Source organism: Dasypus novemcinctus, chromosome 28 (genome assembly GCF_030445035.2).
Source record: "Dasypus novemcinctus isolate mDasNov1 chromosome 28, mDasNov1.1.hap2, whole genome shotgun sequence".
NCBI lineage: Eukaryota > Metazoa > Chordata > Mammalia > Cingulata > Dasypodidae > Dasypus > Dasypus novemcinctus.
In genome coordinates, this window is record NC_080700.1 from 30,486,401 (window position 1) to 30,504,523 (window position 18,123).

At 37.8% G+C, this 18,123-nt stretch overlaps 1 protein-coding gene across 3 annotated transcripts in view; it reads left to right on the top strand.

Moving 5' to 3' along the window:
• SMOC2 (SPARC related modular calcium binding 2) overlaps window positions 1-18,123 on the top strand; it is a 222,728-nt gene that overhangs the window by 157,067 nt on the left and 47,538 nt on the right. For all 3 annotated transcript variants that reach the window (XM_004464421.4, XM_004464422.5, XM_071212535.1), the window contains exon 9: window positions 6,439-6,521. In XM_004464421.4, coding sequence (XP_004464478.1) covers window positions 6,439-6,521 — 83 coding nt within the window. The remainder of the gene's footprint in view (window positions 1-6,438; window positions 6,522-18,123) is intronic.

An 18,123-nucleotide genomic window follows, 5' to 3' on the forward strand; every position in this document is an offset into this window, starting at 1 on the left:
CAGAGACAAATGCAAACGGTGCAGGGTTCTCCCTGGCTTTTCTGAGCCTCTGTCTTATCTTGGACTTGTCCTTGTTGGCCAGTTCCTCTGTTTACAGAAATTGGAATGCCCCCTCTACTCCTTATGTAATAGATTTTTTTTCTGGCTCCTGGGTGCTCCACTGTAGGACTTAAAGCCAGCAAGCCTTTGCTCCAGAATGTTTGACTCAATTGTTTCTTACCCAGCTTTAGCTTTTGCAAGCTACTTTTCCCTGGCGGGCTAATTTTGGGGAAGGGGTTGAGCCTAAGAGGACTTTCCTAGGCCTGTCTTCCCCGCCAGAACAAGGCCAGTGACCTACAATAGCAATATAGTCTGATTCCAGACTGCCCTGGGGAAGCGACTGAGGACCAGAGAGTCAAGGGCTCCTCCTATGGCTTTTGAAGCAACATTTTCTTCATTTGGCACTTGCCCAGTTAATACAGCCCTTTCATTGTTCTCCATAGCTTTAAGGAAGGGCACTGACTTTAAGAATTCCCTGCCCTGTTTGTCTGAGGGGGTTAGGCAAAATGGCCCCCTACAAAGCTGAGCCACTAGCCATCTGATGTAGCTGATCAAAAGCAGAGGCCAAGAGTGTGATCACACAGCTCTAGATGCTAGAGAACTAGGTCTTTATATCCCACCCTGGTACCAGCAAGCTGCGTCAAGAACCTGGCCTGTGGCGCCCACTGCTGCCTGCCCCAGGGCTGGAGAACAGGGGATGGTAGCCACTGCTCAGAGGGTGAAACTGACCAATATTTATCACAATTCACCATACTTTTCCTCTTGCTCTTCCCTGGATGCTGCACAGTGTTCTACTAGTCTCCAGAGTTTCAAAATATTTGAATCAGAGAGTTTCTACCAGTTCAATCATTTTTCTGGTGGAGAGACTCCTTCCTGGAGCTTCCTACTCAGCCAACTTCCCACCTTCCCATTCTTTTGTTGTTGTTGTTCTATAAAGAGTTGAATGGCTTCAGTGATCCAGGCACTGTTTTAGGTGCAGGGATATATATATATAGCAATGAACAAAATGAACAAAATCCATGCTGAGCTTGTGCTCTAATGGAAGGAAACAAAATAAAACAGTAATAGGCTGACTATAAATAAATACATGGGATAATGATAAAATCGCTGGAGGAAAATAAACAAGACAGGGGTAGAAGAAATTTTGAAGGGGTAAAACTTCAAAAAGAAAGCCAACTCACTGAGATACTGACAAGTGAGCTACGAGCTGAAGATGCTGGGGGAGCAAACCATGTGGATGCCTGTGGGAGGATCGTCCCAGGAAAGGGGACAATGGTTGCTGTTTTACATAGTAGACATCCCAGTGTCAGAGCTACATAAATTATTTTCAAGAGGTGGGGGAGGGGGGCTTATCAATTAGGAGTCCTTGATCTAGTAGTGAGAAACCTACACATAGGCTTAAACAAAGAGGAAGTATATTACCTCACCTAAGAGGTATAGAGGTAGAGCAAACTCGGTTTCTGGTGATATAGTGGTGTGGTGACATCATTTGGGACACAGGGTCTCCCAAAATCTCTCCTCTGACGTACTCATCTCAGCCTTGCCCTCCAGCAGGGTCCACTCGTGGTCAAAAAGCAGCTGAAGCAGGCCCAGGCATATCATCCAGAATGACAATGTTCAGAGGATGCAAGAGCCCGTATCTTTCTCTAACTCAGGAGTTGGAAGGGGCCTTTCCTAGAAGTCCTCAAGCAGATTTTACTTCATGGCTCATTGGCAAGAATGGGTCATATGCCCACTGCTAAACCCATCACTGGCAGAAAAAATGCAACTAGTTTAAATTGGTTTCAACTGATCATCTAGGGAGGTATAGTTGGGGAAATCAGTCAAAATAACTAATATTAGGGGGCATCTGATAAGCAGCAGGCCAGCTGAAGCAATCCTTGTTTCCCACAGGTTCTGTTGTAATTGAGTGGCAATGTCTCAGAAAGTACTATTCATCACTGTTTAAATATTCTCTGTTGCATAGATGCTCCTTCTTACTGGTTTTTTTAAAATAAGCATTTCCAGTGAGATACTTTATTGTGTTGATTTATATTTGGGTAGACAGCTCAAATATTTGTTTCCTTTAGTCATCCTCTGTATTTTCTCATTAGACAGGGTTCTCCAGAAAAATAGGATTGACAGGATGTATATAAGAGAGATCTGTTATATGGAGTTGGCTCACATGACCAAGGGGGCTGGCAAGTCCAAATTCTGTAGGGCAGACTGCAAGCTGGAAACTCCAATAGAAGTGATGCTGAGGTTGATTCTGAATTACCCAGGGGAAGCTGGCTGGCTGAAGTTGAGGCAGAAATTCATTTTCTGCTTCTGAAATCCTCTGTTCTGGCTTTTAAGACCTCCAAAAGATTGGATGAGGAAACTCTCCACATTGCTGAGGGCAGGCTTCTTTGTTGAATGTAGATACAATCAGCTGTAGATGCAATCAACTGATTATAGAGTCAAATATACCTATAGAATGCCTTCGTAGTGACAATCAGGCCAGTTCTTGCTTGACCAAAACTGGACACTCTAACCTAGCCAAGCTGACCCGTGCAATTAGCCATCCCAAATGGGGGAGAAGATTTTAAAGAACACAGTAAAATTCTGTAAATAGAAAATGCATTCTAATTTATAATTTAGCTCTCTTTTCTTTATGTCACCCTGCAAGGAAACTGAAAAATATGAATATTGTTATTGACTAACACAGAAGATAAACATACGTTTCTCCTTCCCAGGGGCAGAGAGCAGCTTCCTGCCAACTCAGAATTTCTCATTGAAATAAGTGTCTGGAAGGAAAATATGAGTTGAATTGGGATGTTTCAGCAGCTCCTTATTCTCCCAAGTTTTTGTGTCAAAATTGAATTATTTGTCATAGTTTCCTGATCCCCTTGAAAGAGGGAGTCCAAACCTGCATAAGCCAATGACCTTAATGTGAGAGTGTGGAGCTGTGAGAAGGGGAGGGGCATGTTTCAACTTGACCCCTTTAATTATCAGTAGGGAAAGAGTTGGGACGGGCTGTCGGATTAAGCTTGGGTCAGGCTGATTGCCAGCTCCCACATTAGTGCCCCCATAGAGAGATTTCTCTTTTAGTTTCTTCATGGCAGATGAAGGGTTCGTCCATCTAAGATCAGACTTCAGGCTGTTCTTTCCTTGACATTCGAGCACCCCGCTCTCCCTAGACTTGAGAGGCCATCTGCTCGCTGGTGGGGTGCACGCAAAGTCACGTGAGCTTGAAATGACATTTCTACCTGGCAGAGAGCCTGCTATTTGATGGGCAACTCGACAGCCAAGGACGTTCATTGTTTTCCTCATATCAATACGTTAAAATAACCACTACTGAGTGGCATGGCAATGGATGTTGAAATCAAATTTGAATTGCTCTTCATTTGAGACTTCGGAGGCATCAGTTCTTTTTCTGGAGATGTGACGGCCTACCAGGTTGCTTCATTGCTAAAAGATTCAGAACGGGGGATTAAAATGACACACTCTCTTATCACCTGTATGAATTAACTGAGTGCTGGAAAGTGAAGCATTTCGGTGGCACTACACAAAGTTCATACTCAGAGTTTGATTTTCTAACACTTTCCAAAAGTGCATGGTCCTGAAGGCTGCTCATTGATATTCACCAGGAAAAAGGTAACTCTTTAAGAATAGGTGGAACAGTCTGATTTCTGCTGGGAAGTCCATCATTACGGTCTACCTAATTAATTAGGAGCTGGGCCATTGCTTGTTTCTCTACAGCTCACATTTCCCAGGCGTTTGCTATGAAGATGGCAGGTCTAACAGAGACATCAGTTCCAACCTATTCCCACCCCACTGACACTGACATTGACCTACAACCTGAAATGGAGATTTTCAATTGTAAGCGCAGTCTCCGAATTTAACATGCATAAGTAAAAAACCCCAACAAATCGAAGCTTAATATTTCCATTATTCAGCTGGCTGGACTTTCTGACTCCCCACCTACTCACTGACAATGCAGTTGGCACAGTTCTAGCTCAGTTCTGGTTCCTTTCACCCAGATTTCACGTTGCTCGTGGCAGTGGCTTCTCTCTCACCAGGTTCAGAACATCCCTGCATTTTGGAAGAATATAAGTGATTGGCTTTTGGTTAAAACTTGATAGCTTTGCAGTGTGCCTAAGCATGTCAGAGACTCCTTAATTTCAAAAATAACATTTCAGAAAGACTGATGAAGTTTGTGTGAGCAGCGTGTTAGGTTTTATGGAATCAAAGAGGCTACTCAGGGTGTGAGGTGAAGGGAAAAGTATGGGGTTCCCTCGATCTTATTTCAGCCAGCATCATGGTGGACTCTTCTCTAGGGCTGGCCTGAGCTCTATTGGGACCTCTTAAGAGAGAAATTGCATTTTCTTTTTTCCTTTTTCTTTTTTTTTTTTTTTAAACCCCCTCCCCTGTGGCTTTTTGTGTGTGTGCTGTCTGCTTTCTGTGTCCATTTGCTGTGCATTCTTCTGTGTCTGTATTTATTTTATTTATTTTATTTCCCCTCCCCCCTTGCAGCTTGCTTCCTGTCTGCTCTCTGTGTCCATTTGCTGTGTGCTCTTCTGGGGTTTCTTTTGCTTGTCTCCCATTTTTGTTGCTTCACCTTGCTGAGTTGGTGCTCTGCAGCGCTTGCGGGCTGGGTGGCTCTTCACAGCGTGCAGGCGAGCCTTGCCTTCATGAGGAGGCCCCAGGATGCGAACCCAGGGCCTCCCATATGGTAGACGCGAGCCCAAGTGATTGAGCCATAGCCGCTTTCCTTCTTTTACTTTTTATGGTTGCAAAAAGAAGAAATAATGAAAATGGAAATTCTAAGCTGTTCCTTGAGAAGTAAATATGATCTTGTATTGAAAACAGGGCAGAGAGTATGAGAAATCAGCAGAAATTTGCTCACTTCCTGAAAATAGGCAGATCTCTAGACCCGGAAAATTCTACCTGCACCCCCTCTGGCTCCTAGTTGTTACTCACATTTTTCAGGAAGTCTTTCCTGACCCCTCAAGACAAAATTAGGTGCTTCTTGATGGTGCTTGCCTGGTGTACTCTCTTCCACTGGCATTTCACCTACCATACTTACCAAACTTTGGTGTCCTATGTTACCTGAGCAGCAGAAACCAAGATGGAATTAGAGGTACAAGACATTTATTAGGGGAAAGGTCTACAAGAGGAAATAGGATGGGTGCTGGGAGAAGCTAGGAGTGCCACCAGGCCGTGAGGCAATTCTGACCAAGTGAAGGAGAGAGGGAAGGAAGGAAAGTTGCATGAAGGTATCTTATGTTTGGCAAAGCCATCAGGGAATCCTCTGAGCATCTCAGAGAAAGTCCACATTGCCCAAGAATGGGCTTCACTTAGTATCTCTTTCATGCCCTGTCATTGTCTGGGATTAGCCAGTGAGAAGCTTGTCTTTGGGATGAATGCAATGATGAAGGATTTCAAAATACAGAAACTGGGTCCATTGGTTCATGAGTCACTTTGGAGTCTGAGGTTTGAGAGCCAGTTTCTCACAACTGTCACACAGTCTGTATTTCTAACACCTAGTGCTGTGCCCGGACGAAAAGAGGCATACACAGAGTGCTGCTGAATGAATGAACCACTGGATAGGCTTACAAGATTGAATCTGAAACCATTACAAGAAGTGACACAGTTTTCACCTTCAATTCAATAGAATTTCCAAAGTACTTGACCTCACAAAGCATTGGTAGTCATCAGCAGAGGTTTACCTGGTGGCCACTGATGGCTTCCTGCTTTGATGTCACCCAATAGTTGAGATTTCTCTTCTTTTGAATTTTCTATTGACTCTATGTGAGCACGGAATATTGCTGTTGTTGTTTTTCAACAGCAAGACAAAATTTTGCAGCAGTGTTAATGGATTGAAAATGAAATGATGTAGACTTGGAGTAATACAGAAATATAAAGTTATGAAGTTCTGTGGCTCTTTCTCAGACTTTTCATCCTTTTTTGTGGGTAGCATTTGAGTGGTATTATCCTCTGCCCTCCCTTAGACTATTTTCATGCTGCCCCCATCCTCTGAATTTTATGAAGGAGCTGATGGAGGAGAATGCTTACTTTTTATAAAATAATACAATAGATGGAGGGGGGACGTGTTGTTATTGGGCAGCCCCTATACATGATTTGCATGAAAAACTGGATTCATATGCAGAGCCTTGCCAAAGGACAGGAATCACAGCATGCTTTTTCCTATGGATTGTGTTCTTTAAGCTCGCTATATTCCACTTTCACCAAAGCGAACGCAGAGGTAAAAAACCATGGTTGTTCTAATATGAGCACTAGAGATTGCAGGTGTGTGTGTGTGTGTGAGCAGCTTGTGTGACCACACAAGAGATGGAAGAGATCACCACCCATTTCAAAGTCTCAAACCATTTTCTTTTCTTTCTCCTTCTCCCCACGCCTCCGTTTTCCTCCTGGAAGATATGAACAGCCGAAATGTGATAACACAGCCAGGGCCCACCCAACCAAAACAAGGGATTTGTACAAGGCCCGACAGCTCCAGGGTAAGTAGCACAGATGGGGTTTGCTGGAAATGCATTTGCCACTACACTGAGATTTTGTGAAATTGAGAATGAGAGAGAATTCATCCACCTCTGTTATTTATTTATTTATTTTTATTGTCTTTTTTTTTAAAGATACATATATCACATATAATGTTACATTAAAAAATATAAGAAGTTCCCATATACCCCACTCCCCATCCCTCTGCTCCTCCCACATCAACAACCTCTTTCATTGGTGTGATATAGTCATTGCATTTGATGAATACATTTTGGAGCACTGTTGCACTGCATGGATTATAGTTTACACTCTGTATTTTCCATTTTCTAATACCCCAATTTATTTTTTTACTTTATTTTAGTTTTTCTAAATTATTATGTATTCTATTTCTAATCTGTAAACCTATATTACTATTTCATTTTCCTACTAATAGAATTTGGCAATATATTAGGCTTCATTTTTGAAGAAATTTTGGATCACAGAGGGGTTCAACTATGGCAGGTGAGGAGCACTGGTGTAGGGTGTCACTGATGGGGGATGCATGGGTGGGTGGGAGTTCTCCAGGACATGCAGATAGGATACATAACCCACCCCTGTTTTTAAGTGGTCTTGAGCATCATCTCTAGAGTGATTGACTAGTGAAGCTTCCTTACCCGTCTCCCAGACTGGTAAATTCAGCACAGGCTTATATGAACCTGTAGGGAAAGCACACAGAAAAGAAACATCCAGATTGATTTCATTTGTGGCTAGCAATTTGGAAAAACCATTATGTCTAAGATTAAATATTTAAGAAAAGAAAAATTGTGTATAAAATCATATTACAACAGCAGAACTCTTGTAGATGCTTTTGGATCCTTTATTTATTTTACCTAAAAGAAGGCAGTGCTTCAACTGTCATTTTCTGACATTCCCTTTGAATTCAGTCGACAGTTCAAGTAGCTGAAATTTAGGTTTCAGTAAAACATGAATTGAATCTATGGATCATGTAATTTGAAATGCTAGGAAAAATTAGAAATTAAACAGAGGCAGTGCAATAGAACTTATAATTGTTCAAAAATATATTCAGTAAAAGATGCTTCGTGAATGTTCTCCTTCATCAAAAAAGAGAAAAGTGTTTGTGAAATACAAGACATGATTATTTCAAGAGTTATGCCTAAAGTCTCCTATGGACCCACCAGCCTTCTAGAAATATGAAAGATTAAAAAGTGGAGACATTGTCTCATAGCAAAGCACAGACAGATCCACGCAGGCAAAATTCCAGTACTCAGTTCATTTTATGAGATTGAGAAATTCAGAGACAGACCTTTGACATCGTAGGGTGAATTTGATTACATCAGTAAGATGCTTCAGAGTGAGTTGCTATTTTGTTTCATTTTGATCCTCCTTTTTTTTTTTCTTTAAATATCTCCAGATTTCGTAAATTGTAAGCCTCAGAGACCAGAAAAGCATGCTTAAAGAGTGTGCTTGATCTTGGATTTAGACACAGTTGGGATGAATTCCTTCACACGTTCTTAAATTATGTGTACAAAGTGGGCTTACATTATGAAACGGAAAGTTCTTTTTCTGCCTTTAAACAAAAATATTATAGACACCAAGGGACGCTCTTCTAAGGAGGATAACCAGAACTTGATTCCTAGAAGGAGGGGAATACATTATAAATTATACACATTATAAAAAATTAATCTACACTCTATGTATCATATGAAATCACAGCTCCGTCATCATTTCTGGGTAAAAGGAGTGCTCAGTACATTTTTATCATCTGTAACTGTAGGCCCCGGTGGTCTAATGCTACTTTCAACCAGCCTTGCAAGAGTTAATAAGATGAATGGTTTCCTATTTTAAAAACCTTGGTTTATTTGGAGGTCAATTAAAGTATCTCTTTTTTTTCTCTCTCTGTGTCTTGGATATACAAATAGATGAATGTCATTAAAAGAGGTAATTTTTTATTGTATTAAGAGTCACTTTTTTGTAAATCTTAACTTCGAGGTAATTCCTCAGCATCTTGGACTGTCTCCAGTTATCTCCTCTGAGTCTCCAGAAACAATGAAAAAAATTCACTTCTTCAGTTACTCTCTGCTTAACTGTAAATAGGCATTACAATGATATGTATTTTTTATTTGAAAAAGTAACTCAGATTACTTCAGCATTCTATGTAGATGCTGATTTTATTACACTGTGTTCCTCTATTCTAAAAAAATAATATTTTTGTCAATATTATTATTATATTCTTAGGCATGAATTTAGTATTAGATTCTTGCTTGCAGTTTAATGAGATAATATGTGATAATCTAATTTGCATCTCTGGGCACGTGTGTGTTTGTGTTTGTGAATATTTTGTTTGTTTTTTATTTTGTTTTTTTTAGATATATCAGTTTTAAAAGTAAAAAAAAAAACCCCACAAACACCTTTTTATATTTCCATGTTTATTGGTTTGTTTTAGCAGAGCTCACCTGTTTGTTTGTTTTTTAATGTTGAAAAATTAAGGTAGGTAAGAAAAATATGTTGCCTTGTCATTTCTGAAACTGGATTCTTAGATATAGATCTCAGTAATTGTCTTTGCTTCAGAGGCTTGCACATATGAGAGAAGTTATTTATAAAGGGAGCAATGTTTATAGTCTAGAAAAACTTGCTAATGAATAAACAGGATTGTGTCAAAAAGTATTTCCATAAATGTATATCATGAGATCAGATGGAAGCAAGACCCATCATATTTTATTTTCTACAATATAAAATGTCATTTTTACAATCTTATTTTTACAATCTTATTAATCTTATTTTTTACAATATAAAATCTTTATAAATCTAATAAAGTTTAATTTCCATTTAAATGTCACAAAAGACTAAACCATGTAAAATATGACAAGTAAATATTTCTTGGTATCACTTGCTGTATTTCCTCCAAACTTGAGTTTTCTCGAGCACTGCTTATTTCTAACACTGTTTTTCCCTTTAGTAGCAGCACCATGTCAAAACGCTTACTCGGAATTAATTTTACTTTGCTCATTCTAGAATGCTCTTGCTTTAGGTCTTTAGCTGTTTCCCAGCCCCTTGTTTACCTCTTGTCTTCCTTTTCATGCAGGGTTGAGGAAATCTGCGGATGGCATTATTTTTGTTATACCATTTTTATCTATGTGAGTGATCACCTTGCTTTCTGCTTCAAGAATCAGTCTTCTTCCTGCCTCATGCGAAGGAGAGGGAAAAAGTTCCTGAGGTAGATCAGGAAGGTGGAAATACAAATAACCCAGGCAGATTCCTAGTCTAGAATCTTTTGTGTACATAACGCTTTACCCTTAAAAGGTATTCAGTTAGTATTCAATTGATTTTTTCCTGATGGCCTTCAACAAGAAAAGTGTTCTTTCTTTCCATTTTTCTGGTGTAATATCTAGCTTTGAAGCCAGGTTTTAACATTGGTAGATGATTTTTTTTTTTGAAGCCTATAATGAATTTAATACATGGAAATTTCTCAATAAACGTTTTCTGCTTTTTAACTCACCTTACTCTTCCCACATAAACTTCCAACAATGTAATTCACACTCGACACATTTCTTAAGGGACCCAAGATCCCTTATGTATATATATACATATGTCCTTTATGTATATAAAGGACCCAAGATCCTTTATGTATACATGTGTATATATATACACATATATAATTTTTGTTATTACAAAACCACAGTACTTCTAGAGAGAGATGGGCTGTCTTTTTTATGGCTTCACACACATAAGATAAATGCAATGTATAGTTAATTCAGTCAAGTTATACTGTTCGTGCTAGGACCGAAGGCAATTTCTCCTATTTCATCTTTGTGCATTGCAGGGAGGCTGTTTTAATGGTGGAATTGAAGATATCATTTATTAGACCAGGATTCTTGGTTTAAAAGCTGAAATGGACATTTATCTTGGAACAACTAATCATCAATATTTAGAAACATGAAGTGATGTCAGAGTTGGCTTATCTGAGTGTTATACATGCTGTTGAAAGAGAAAACATACAATCATTTTAACTCTATGGAAAATCCAGGAAAAAATAATTGTGAAGAGGTATATATATGAGCTATAAAAACCTTTCTGCTGAAATGAGGGGAGAAGGACTATTAGGCTGTCCCAACAAAGCTGTTATTTCCTCACCCATACCTTTAAATGAAAACCAGACTTCTTACATACACGAAGCCAGTTCACACAAACCATGTAAAGGTCAGCTTATTCTATAGTTGTAGATGTTTGTGTATCTACTGTTCATAACTAATTAATCATTTTGATTATTTGGAGATAATTATCCTTATTAGGAAAAAAAAAGTCAGTCCTAAAATAACTCCAGGATAACGACTGCTCTTGCTTGGGAGTAGAAATATGTTTGTAAAAATAACATAGCTACAAGTTGAGCAAGTGAATACTTCAAGTCTCTTGTAAGCTAATAATTTTTTTTTCTTAAAAGGTAGGGTTTTAATTTTAAGTTACTTTTCTAAGTTTTTTTCCATGTTAATGTGACAATATTTTCACATACAACTCACTTGCTTTGAATGGTTCGATGACTGCCAAATATTTATTTGCATCATATGTAGTATAGTTAGCAGGTTTTCCAAAAACTCTTCTACTGACAGTAAATGACAGTTTAATTTTTGGAGGCCAAACATTTTGCCATATGGAGAGAGAAAGAGATCAAGATTTTGCCTAATGGGTTTCATATTGAGAATTGGGTTATTTTGGCTCTTGAAGATTCTTCTTTTAGCCTGTAAATTACCTTGTAAGGACTCGCATATGATTTGAGAGAAGCAAAAAAATTAGATGTGGTGGGAATTTTTTAAAAATGAATTTTCATTGAAATGTATCATTCATACATCAACATGCATAAATGATAAAAGTGTAGTGAAAGTTGTGAATTTATAAAACAAACATGCATATCATCGTATAAGGCTCCCACACATCTCTTCATGGGTATTATGAAGTCATTCAACTATGCCATCTCCCTGCTACACATTTGTTTTATTTTGTCCTGCCATCTCTAATTGCACTCTAGTTGATATTTTAAAATAATGTGTCTGCCCTCTCTAGCCTTACCATTTCCCTTTTACTGCTTCTTCCATGTTCTTTTGTTTCTGCTGGAGAACAACATACAATTATGCTCTGATTCTCTGTTTTGGGGCCTCTAAACTTTGTTGGAACTGCCCTTGGTTGGAGCTGCCCTTCAGCATCCAGATTCCTTAGTGATGCTTTCCCTAGCTCCTTTCCCATTGGGTGCATGCCCTTTCATTGTCCCTCTAGCATCCAGGTTATGTGATGCTTTGCAACTGTTGATTTACCAGTTCTACCCTACCCCCTTCTCCAGTGGTCCTCTAGATAACTCTGTCTTTGAGTTTCCCCACCATTTTGCAAATAAATTGCAAATTAAGGACAGGATGCAGTTTTTCTTTTCCTGCTATAACGCATTTTGACTCTTCTGTTTTGAGTGATATTATGAACTTAGATTTACTCACTAGGGTATTTGAACTAACTTAAGTGCATGTAGCATCAGTCACAAATAAGTGTTAGGTTTTCTATTGTGGGGAGAGGATAATCTCATCCTTTTACATGAAAAGCAGCACTGAGTTCATAATTTGTTTGACTGCAGTCCTCTTTGTGCTAAGGATAAGGAATAAGAGACAACAAAATCTTTTCTTTTTTAGTACCTTGCAGTACCAACGGCATTTGCAGTGCAGATTGTAGCACGTAAAAGTCCAACGATATGCCATCAGCATAATTTTTTCAGCAAGGAAATATGAGTTTAATACAAAAGCATACTGAGATGAGCTTGTACTAAGAACAGAGCAAACAACCCAGTCATCTGACTTAGTCCACCTATCAGTAGCGGAAAATCAGCTTTCCGGGAATGCGGCATGCAACACTGATGATCAAGAATTTTATTTAAAGTAAAATTGAAATAAGTGATTTTTATGGCTTGTATTTTATGACTTCTTCTAACTTGTATTGATTAGATGATTTCTATCTTTTTAAGCATAAAGACAATTTTTGACTTGCATTTATTCTTAGGTGCAACTATAATTGAAAAATCTACTCCAGTTTATGCTTCACTGGCCTTTTGCATCGTTTCCATCTAAGTGAAGGAAGTTGCTTGATTTAATTATGAGTTACTAATCATGGAGCAATGGAGTCAAACAATATTCATAGGCATTGCTTATGAAGTAACCCCCAGATAGTATAACTAGGAAGAAGTCTCTGAGCACATAAAGCTACAAGGAGAAATCTTATTCCTTCCTCTTATCCTCTTTTTCCTCCATCAATTTGGTAAAATCTATAAGGTATGGCATATGGTATTGCCAACACAAGGGTGGTGGAATAATTGAATAAGAAGCATCTTAGGTGCCCTGGTAAATGGGAAGCCTCCTGACTTAACTCAGTTCCCCAAAGCCATATGGTCAGTACAGAGTCATCAGCTGAATTCCCCATACCTTCTCAATTCTGAGCACTCAGATCTGGGGAATGACATTTATTTTGGTCAAACAACCTCTCTCCATGGTGATCCACAAAACCATAATGGATCTAAAAGCCATCATTAACCACCACGTCCTCCTCTTGCGTAGAAGACCTCTGAGATAGAGTTAACCCACAAGACAGAGCCTTTGAAAATCCTCAGCCACCAAAATCTCTTTTCTTAGGGCCCCAAGCAATTGCAGGTATAACCTTTAAGTCATAGAAACACGAAAACCATCCGCTTGATTTTTCTAGAAACATTTCAGCACTCTCCTAATTTTTTTCAACATTACTTATGATTTTCCGAAGTAGCATAAAATGATACTTACCTTGCCCTAAGCTCACCTTATGTATTTTCCAAAAGGTAATTTGATCCTGAATGAAGTATTTGTACAAAGGATTACATGACACTTTAAAAACTTCAATATTTACCTTCCCTTCTAAGTGGATTTAACAGCCAGCTGAGGAGTTTGTTCTGTAGCCTTTGAGGCTCTCTCAAAAGACAATATGAGATGTTGTTATTTCACCAATTAAAAATGTCAACTTCTCTGATTTCTCCTGTCAGATCAAATACTGAATTCACAGATGTGAAGCTGCTAAATTTTCGCTGAGTAACGGAAAAAGTATTAAGTTTTAGGCAAGTAACCCTTAAATGTGCTGCTAATGTGGCTAGCTCAATTAACCTCGTAACTAGTTCTGTGAACATTCTGGGGTTATCATTTTCATCTGTTTCCTCTTTAGCTATGGACTCAAAGGAACTTCCTAACATCTTCCTCCTATAAGGCTAGGATGAGGAAAAGATAGTTAGGAGCTTAGGATAAATATGCCATGCATGAAAGAGGATTTTCTAAAACTCAGTTTTAGGTTTTAAAGAGCTGTCTGATGAAACAGTTATACCTAAAGAATATTGCATGTTAACGTGGTATCCAAAATTTGTGTTTTGATTTCTAGATATGGAAGGGGGCTCTTCTAAGTGGCAGTGCTCAAGAGAGGGTCTTGAGCTTACATTATTTCATTTTTTGACCAATAAGCTGGAGGGTTAAATATGAGATGAAATTTGTAGATGAATAAGATTACCAACCCTTTAGAAGAAAACTTCATTTTTTCAAAAGCAGGATGAAATTGACTATTAAATCAACTTTATTGAGGAAAGAGTGTGGTGAATGAAAACTCAGTTACAAGAATCACTCCTGTAATTTCCATCCTAAAGATTTCACAAGATAGGAAACTAGGGGTAGAGTGAACCAAAGACATTGACTTGGAATGGTTGAGAATGTGTGATATAGGAGAAAACAAATATGGAGGAGTATCCTGAAATGTTGCTTCTATCTCACAGATGTGTGAAAGAGAATTACTCACAAGAAACTGGAGAAGTCTTAATAGACACGAGGGAATATATGTTAAATGAGTCCTTCATTCCGTGCCTACCATTTCATTAAAAAAATTCTTTTAAAAAGGTGATACGATGCTAGGGTGTTGCCAAAGGCATGTAAAAAGCCAGAACTAAAAAGTAATGATTCTCCTACACTGCCAGAATTCTCAGGGAAATTTTTATTAGACTGTTTAGTCCAGGTGATATTTCTTCTCCATTTTTAAAGGAATGGGAAGAAATTGGAGAAGGCTCAGGGGAACTGTGAGAATTACTCACAATAAAATAAGAACAAATAAAGACAATTTAAAGAAATAGAGGCTTGTTTATTAACATGTATAAGAAAGAATATAAAGATCTATTGAATATTTTTAAGTTACTTACAAGGAAGGTATTGGACAGTTTTTCTGTTTATTGATACTTTGACAACTGAGAGGTAAGAAGTGGGCGTGAAGGTGATTTCTTGACTGATTTAACTGACTATGAAGAAAAACTTTCTTATAGAGTCAGCTATAATTACCGAGGAATGTTGAAAAGTATACATTTATCAAAATCTTAGGTATAGGATTAAAATTTTATTTTAGAAGAGGTCAGAACTGTAGAGATTACTTCTTTTGTGTCCTTCAAGCAAGCATTTTATGACTCTAACCAAGTAGGAGTAATTTCCACTCTTTTCCTTCAGTGATAAATCTACTTAGATAGGCCCTATTGTTTTCCACTTCACATTCTTTCACCTCTTGCCGTCTGAATTGCCACTTCCTCCAGATACTTTTCTGAATGGACTCTAAACAGATTTCTGACCCATTTTACACGTTTTCAGAGAAAGATCTTGGGAAAACACAAAACTTTCATGTGTTTCTCCTGATACCCTAAGTCTAAACTGCATGTCACAGTTGGTGGAGCTGTCACATCTGCCACCTGACACACATCCTCTTCTCCCTCCTGTGAAACCTTGTTAAATTACTTGCTTTAAAAAAAAATGGGACAGATGAGTCTAAATGTCTATGAATTATGTAAATGGGAAGCAGAGGTTTTTTTCCCACTCCAACAACTAAGGCAGAAGATGCTCACCTAAAAGACTCTTTCCCAGGGATTGCCAAACTTGGGACCCTCCAGAGATAAAACCATCTGAGATTTATATACAATGAATCTACCCATTTATTTCCCACCCAAGAAAAATATGTACTGGTTTATAATACTACCTCAAGCTGTTGTAGTGTACGTATTTATAAAGGTATTTATTAGTGGTAGGGTCAGCTACGTGGGTGTGCAACCTGTGCAGCTGCACAGAGCTCCATTCTCAGAAAGGTTCTGTGCTTGTTTTTATTGCTCTCATTAGATTCTTAATCATTTTGTAGTGTCTATAAACTCGCACATTTCCAGTTTTGTGCTGGCCTTGCAATTTAGCTGGCTCCGATTTTGTTTGTAGTAACAAACTTCTTGCAACTCATCTCACAAATAATTGCAAAGAACTAGTGTTGTTTTGTTTTAAATACGAATAGGGAATGGGTTACAGAAGAAATTAAAAATAGTACAGGTTAAGGAGGGATAAATGGGCGAGTAATGATCTTACAAAGATGGAGAGATGGAAAATACTAGACATATTTAAGGGACATCCAAAGAAGCAGCTTAGCAGATTAGAGATCTAATTAATATCTTTTACAATAGTGAATATAGGGTTGCTAACACAGTGTACACTTTGAGTATCATATAGGAAAAAAATAACAATGGAAAGGAAAACTGAAAAAACACTTCAGCCACACTGGTGATTCTTGATTACTGAAATATTATTACCCTGGCAAACAATTACAAAGAGAAAATTGGTAAAGGTTTTTAAAAGCTTTAAATTTCTAAAATTCATTTTGATCTCATTTATTTCAGAATATGATAGTATAGTAAATACTTTAATCATGAAGTATCCAGCAATTTGTTGAATATCACAGAACCAAAGGCTATGAAACACATAACCTGGAATAAATTAATATGCAGAAGGAAATCTTAGAGAATGTTCTAATCATGGCAAACTCTAATGATTGAAGTCAGATGGAAGCACAGCTTCTCACTGAGAAGAAACGTGATTTGTGTTGTTTTCTTTTAAAGCTAACTTTTTGAAATTTAATGGCCCTATTAGGAAATAGGTTTCTGGAGATAGCAAGACATAATATAAGGCATATCGGTATATAAAATCCTAGTTAGTTTGGCCTCTCTTACTCTGAAAGTTATGATTATGCAAAAAAGAGATGGAATAAAGTTCAGATATATATTAATCATGACAGAGCATTTGCCAGACAATTTAAGAGTGTAAGCAATATTCCAGAGACAGTTTAAGAGAACAAACTGTTCTCAAACACCATTAAATATTATAATATTGTTGTTAAACAATTGTTATTCTATCACAAATAATTTTCCTATCCCTTTATTAAAGCAATTTGTCTAAATAATTAACCACTTTCAAAAGCTTCCAGAGATGGTAGACACTTGGAAATAACAAATTTGCTTTTAACTGTCCTGCAAATCACTTTTATTAATTTAAGATTTCCTATTTATTCTGAGTTTCTTGAAATGCTATTATAACCAAATTGAGATCAATCTGTAGTGCAAGATTCACTTAATTAGTTTGTCTTAGTAAGTGATATAGAAATAATATGCTAGGGTCATGAGTCTAAAAGCGCTCTTAAAAATGACATTTTTTATTTCAGGCAAGACCACAAGACCACAAGACAGTCCTAATGGATAAGACACTGCCTAGAGCTTAAAGATATTCCTCAGTAACCTGTCCATTTTACGACTTAACATCTGTCATGGTTAGAAAGTTCTTTACATCCAACTAGAGTGTTAAGTTTACGTTTTCTACCTTTTCTGATTCTTTTTAAAAAATCACAAATACCATAATCATTGTTTCCCCACAATTATTCGGTAGCCATATTCTAATTAGTCCCTATTTGTTTATCATATTTTTCAGATAAACTGGAGGCTCTTTGAAGTTAGTAGAGAACAGCCTTAGAGCTTTTGGATTTCTCCCAGGACTATTTGAGAACACAGGCAGGCAATCTATTTGTTGTTAGATGCTTGTAGGATTTGTTCTGCTCTTACCTCGTCAACATATGAAGCAATTCTGACACCTTTAACTTTTCTTTAGCTGTCAATTCCAGCCTCTTACTGAGTCTTTTTGTTGTTGTTATTGTTCTCACTTGAAAGTTCTCACCCTTAATGATTATTCTATGCCTTTAAACTCAGGACTGGTCAGAATACAAAGGCTGCCCTGTAGTTATACTGTTTTATCTTCTTGTAATTATGAATTCCTTTCTTTTTAAATTTTGTGAGCATTTTAAAATTTTGTGAGCAAGCATTTATTGCACACCTGCTGTATAAAGAATCCTATGTCAGATACTTTGAAGGCTTAATTCCTGTACTCCCGGAGCTTAAGTATGTTTACAAAGATTAGAGTTTTACTATCCCAGGTGGATGCCCTTAAACAAGAAAATAATATTATAAGCAATTAGAAGAATTGGGAAATGGGGACTGGTGCATAATAAAATCTCCTCCTCCATATCTGACAATGTGATGGCATAATTGTTTGAAAGTTATTTTCCAGATTTTGTGCCAATGTCAGGAAAATTTCACCCCCAGCCTAGATAGAGCCATTTGAGTTCAGCTCTCTTGGCAGAATGTGCAGTAGCACCAACGCTGAGCACTGCTAGGGACGGGAAGTGAAAAATCACTTCTCTGGCTGAAATTCCAGGGGAGACTGAGGCAGGGAAAAT